We start from the raw sequence: 5,113 nt of genomic DNA on the forward strand, positions 1-5,113 counted from the left end.
TTTTAAAGAAAAAGTCTCAACTTTGTCACACTGAATGCTTGCAGGGCTGATCCCTTCCTTTCCTTTGCTTCTCCACCGCTCTTCACGGACAATATTTGGAGGTAGGGGACCATCCCAGCACTGAGTTAACAATGGGTTCCCCTATCCCCACTTGCGGTTTTCCCCTAGCCTCTGAGAATACAACAGCATTTAGTTCTCTACAGTGCATGAAAATCACATAAGCTCTGGGTTTTCTCTCCTCCCAGGCAAGCCCGAAATTATTACAACTCTTGGGGTAGGCGGGGTGGTGGTGGAAAATCCTGTTTAAAGTGCAGGATACAGGACTGACCCATAAGAATTGAGATGGGCAGTGCACCCTAAGCATGGACCTGGAAGGTACCTGCTGGGCAGCTTGGGTACTATTACAGTCACCATGGGTTAGAATTGTTAGATGACTAATGGGGGCAGGTCCCAGCCTCCTGCAACCTCACATTCCCTACTCCTAACAGGTGTCTTTCTGCCTTTTTGTATATGGGCCAGCAGCCACCAGCTCTGAGAGGGCCCATGGTTCTAGGGGGTGGGAAATCACAGTAGGCGTGGGTGCTTGGCCCATGGAGGCAAGGGAACAAAAAGGTGAGAGGTGACTTCTCACTGGGTTCCATAAGGGTGGTTAACTGCATCCCTTCTGCGGGGCTGCCCGGACACCCTGGTTTGAGGTCTCTGGCAACTCTCTCTCAGCCCCCAAAGAGCACTTGTTTCCTTCCGGCTGCTTTCGCTATGTCCCCGGCCAAGGGAACTGGCCACTTTAGTCTATGGATTTTACCACTTGTGGTTGCACCATTGTGGCCAAGCAGCCGCCCGGGCAGGAGCATATCTGTCCACCTCCACGTCTAGCTCCTTCCGCGGCCCTCCCTGTAGTAGCTCTGAGCACCCTGCGGCCCACTGGGGGCTGTAATGAGCTGGGGTGGGGCGGGGGCCACAGCTGCTAGCATGTAGGACACCCCCCCCTCCCCCTTGCTCTGCTGACTTGGCTATTCTGGGTGCAAGCGAGCGTGGGCAGAGGCTGCCCCCCACGGTGTTTGTACAGCGCCTGGCACAGGGGTCCCCTCTCCCGGCTGCAGCCAGGCGGGCCCTGCTGCTTTGGGGGGCGGGTCCTCCGACCCGGGCAGACGCTGGGGGCCGGTGCCCAGGCGGGTCGGCTGAGCGCAGGGAAGCCTCGCACCCGCAGCTCCGCAGCCACGGCCAGCCCCGCAGGTGGCCCCGCCCCCCGGGCCCAGCCCTATTTGGCTGCGGCGGGCCTCCGGCCTCGACTCCCGCTTCGGCCGCACCGTCCGCCTGCCAATCATCTCCCCTTACCCCGCCTCTCCATTGTCTCGGGTATTATGAAATTAAACAGGCCCGTGAGCCTGTCACTCTCTTAGCCCCACCCCCATTCAATGGTACGAGCATCTCATTGGCCACTGTCACTGAAAGCCCCACCGGTAACTGTCGTTCCCCCCATTCTCCACCGGCTGCGCATTTTGCAATATTTGATAGGCTAATGAGTCTGTCAATCTTTACTGCCGCGCCCTCTTGTTTATTTCCTACTATTTGAGAGGCTAATGTAGCCGCCATTTTCGTTTTGCCCGCCTTCCTAGAACTTTCTCCCCCTGTAATAGGCTATGGCGGCTGGGGTTCTTTCCGGCTTCTCGGTCAGAGCGGCGTGTGGACGGACGTTGATTGGCTCAGAACACCTATCAATTCTTCCCTATCTTTCCTCTCATTGGTCCTCGAACAAACTCAAACAGAATCTCGCCCTCCTGTCCCCACTCGCTTTTCCCCTTGCATGGGCGTGGTTAATTCTCCCTGCCTGTCAACCCTGTCCGCACTACTGATTGGACGCTGAGGCCTCGCCCCCGATTGCGGTGGGGCTGTCGCATTTATCCGTCACGCTTCCCCCACCTCCCGCGGTGATTGGGCTGCACTGGCCCGCCCCTTCCAGGTGGGCGGGCCGCGGGCTTGCCCATCAGGCCGAGGGCGCGCGCTGATAGGCGGCGGCGCCCCGCCCGGCGCTGAGGTCATTCCCGCGGGAGAAAGCGGCATGGCGGCCTGCCGGCGGCTGAGCGGGGCGAGCGCGCGGGAGGTGCTGGGCCCGGCGCAGGGGCTGCTGTTCGATTGCGACGGGGTGCTGTGGGCCGGCGAGCGGGCGGTGCCCGGCGCGCCCGAGCTGCTGGAGCGGCTGAGCCGCAGCGGGAAGGCCTCGTTCTTCGTCAGCAACAACAGCCGGCGCTCGGTCTCCGAGCTGGAGCGGCGCTTCAGCCGCCTGGGCTTCCGCGGCGTGCGGGCCGAGCAGGTCTTCAGCTCCGCGCTCTGCTCCGCGCTCTACCTGCGCCAGCGCCTGCTGGGGGCCGGCGGCGGCGGCGACGCCTGCCCCGGGCCCGGCCGGGTCTTCGTGCTGGGCGGGGAGGGGCTGCGCGGGGAGCTGCGGGAGGCCGGGCTGCGCCTGGCCGCTGAGGGCGGCCCGGCCGGCGGGAAGGACGAGCCGCCGGTGCGCGCCGTGCTGGTCGGCTACGATGATCAGTTCACCTTCGCTAAGCTGTCTGAGGCCTGCGGCTACCTGCGCGACCCACAGTGCCTGCTGGTGGCCACCGACCCCGACCCCTGGCACCCGCTCAGCGACGGGCAGCGCACCCCGGGTGAGAGGCCCGGGGGCTGCGATCTCCAGTTGGGGAGGGCGGGGGCGGGTCTCCGGGCCTCCCCCCCCCCGGCCGCTACGGCCTCCGGGCCCCCAGAGACTCAGGCCTGCCCTCTGCTCGTGGGGGGCTGCCTGGGCGCTGCTGCTTCTCTTGCCACACTGAAGCTGCTGGGCTGAGCCCCAGGGTGTTCCCTGGGCAGCTGCAGCAGTTGCCCTGATCTCTGGGATTAGCCCCGTGGGTCAGAAGAGGGTTGAATGGCTCAGTCCCTTCTTGAGAGAGACAGCCAAGGAGGCCTGGTTTCTGTGGTGACGGGGCCATGTTACAAAAAGCCACCTATCCCACTAGAAACTGCACCCAGAGCTTTAATTCACTTCCCACAGCCAGTGGCTGGACTGCGCCAGGGACCTTTATGTGAGAGGTGCCATGCCCCTTCAGATGGTGATGACTGACAGTGGTTCTCCCTCTCCTTATCTAGAAAAGACAAATTTAATCCTTAAACACCACTGAACCACCAATAGTTTTATTTGTTTTAGTGACAGTGCCTAGAAGTGCCATTCATGAGCCAAGACCCCATGGTGCTTGGTGGTTCACAAACAGACAACAAAAAGCTGGTGCCTGCCCCTGACCATAAGGGCCCATCTTGAATAAGGGGGACAGTGCTACCCCTGAGTCTCTGGATATAAAGTGCTCCGAGCCTCAAAGAGGCAGGCAGGAGACCTTTGAATTCCACTGACTGGCAGGGCTGCTAACTCGCTGTCTGTTCTTGGATAACAAGCATTTCTTCTTGAGTTTCTCCCTTCTGTCTGGTGGCTGAGTCCCATAGTAGCTAAAATCTCATATTGATTTGTGAATGCCTGTTTCTCTCCTTCCCAGGGACAGGGAGTCTCACAGCTGCAGTGGAAACAGCCTCGGGGCGCAAGGCGATGGTGGTGGGGAAGCCGAACACGTATATGTTTGACTGCATTGTAGAGCGCTTTCATGTGGACCCTTCCCGCATCCTCATGGTGGGCGATAGGCTGGAGACGGATATCCTGTTCGGCAAGAATTGTGGGCTTGCCACGGTCCTGACTCTGACTGGTGTGTCCCGTCTGGAGGAGGCACAGGCCTACATGGCCAGCGAGAACCCTGCTGCAAAGGACCTGGTGCCCAACTACTATGTAGACAGCATTGCAGACTTGATACCAGGCCTGGATGAGTAGAGGGTGAGGTGAAGTGGGGGGGGGGGGTTTCCCAATCTGAGTCCCAGTCCAGATCTCCACCCTTTCCCATTCTTCTCTCCCGTCTTTCTCAATTTCTGGCTCTACCCAGTCCAGTATTTATTCATTTATTCTGCAGGGGGGTGGGGGGGGCAGGGTGTGAGTAGTTGTCTTTCCTTCTTTTTCCTGCCAAAAACAAAACTTTCCTGATAGAACCCTTCCTCTTCAGATAAACCTGCTACCACTGACTCTAAAGGAGAACTGGAAGCCTTGTGTTAAAAGCAGGGTGGGGGCATGTACAAGCCTAACCATTGTCTGTTTGCTCCCCCTCCCCTGTGGGATGAGGGCAGGCTGTCTTATTTTTCTTTTGTATATAACCAGTGGCGGCCTTTTACTGCTATGCCCTTCATTCTCTTTTCTGAGCTGCAGCTCTTGTGCTCCCCGTGGGGTCTGCTGATTCCAAGCAGAAATGGGCCAATGAGCCCCTGCCAGGGGAGTAGTCACTGCTGTTGTCTTATTCCCTTTCCTGTCCCTACCCCATGCCAGTGCCAGGATCCCCCCACCCAGGCCTCAGAAGGGGTTGGGAGGGCATCTGGAGCTTGTTTTTCCTCTGAGAATGATGAACAGAGGAGGCGCGTAGATCTCCTGCCCTGAAGGGAAGGATTGTCTCTTGTCCTGAATTATCCAGTATCCCTGACGCTTCTCCCGTAACACTAACTTAGTTTGGTGTCTTGGATGGGTGAGGGGAGAGAGACTGTCCTAGTGACTCTGCTGTAATGACCCAGACCTGCTGTAACTCTTACAGTTCACCTCTGATGGGAACAACCTCCAAACACCCTTTCCTGTGCGTGGAGGAAAGTGTAGGGAAAAGGCTCTTCTGGCCAGACCAGTGAAGTGTATCAGTAACAAACTGTGTAGCTTTTGCCTGTGTCTGATGGGTTGTGATCCCACTACTACAGTGGGAAAGGGATGTGTCCCTACCTCGCTGCTGTTGTGTGGCTGTGTGCGGGATAGCGTTGGTATTGTCAGTGCCGTGAACATGCCACAGCCCCAGAAATCATTCCTTGCTGCTTTGTCTTTTTACAATTTTATTTATGAATTAACTTATTTATGGAAGTGTTTGTATAAATTATTGCTGATTGGCTGTGCCGGGGGTGGGGACGGTGCTTTTGGGCCCCTCTCGCTGCTTCTGTCCCATATTGTTGTGGTTCTTTGACACTCGCCATTTTTCAGCATATAATAAAGTGCAAGCGTGAGCTGGAA

At 57.9% G+C, this 5,113-nt stretch overlaps 1 protein-coding gene across 1 annotated transcript; it reads left to right on the forward strand.

Annotated features, from left to right (window-relative positions):
- The first annotated feature begins 2,021 nt into the window (after positions 1–2,021).
- On the forward strand, positions 2,022–5,113 carry PDXP (pyridoxal phosphatase). Its single transcript, XM_048833353.2, has 2 exons — positions 2,022–2,654; positions 3,528–5,113. Exons 1-2 carry the CDS (start codon positions 2,060–2,062, stop codon positions 3,851–3,853), a joined length of 921 nt encoding a protein of 306 aa, XP_048689310.1. The 5' UTR covers positions 2,022–2,059; the 3' UTR covers positions 3,854–5,113.

The sequence above is a fragment of the Caretta caretta genome, chromosome 1 (genome assembly GCF_965140235.1).
Source record: "Caretta caretta isolate rCarCar2 chromosome 1, rCarCar1.hap1, whole genome shotgun sequence".
Taxonomy (NCBI): domain Eukaryota; kingdom Metazoa; phylum Chordata; order Testudines; family Cheloniidae; genus Caretta; species Caretta caretta.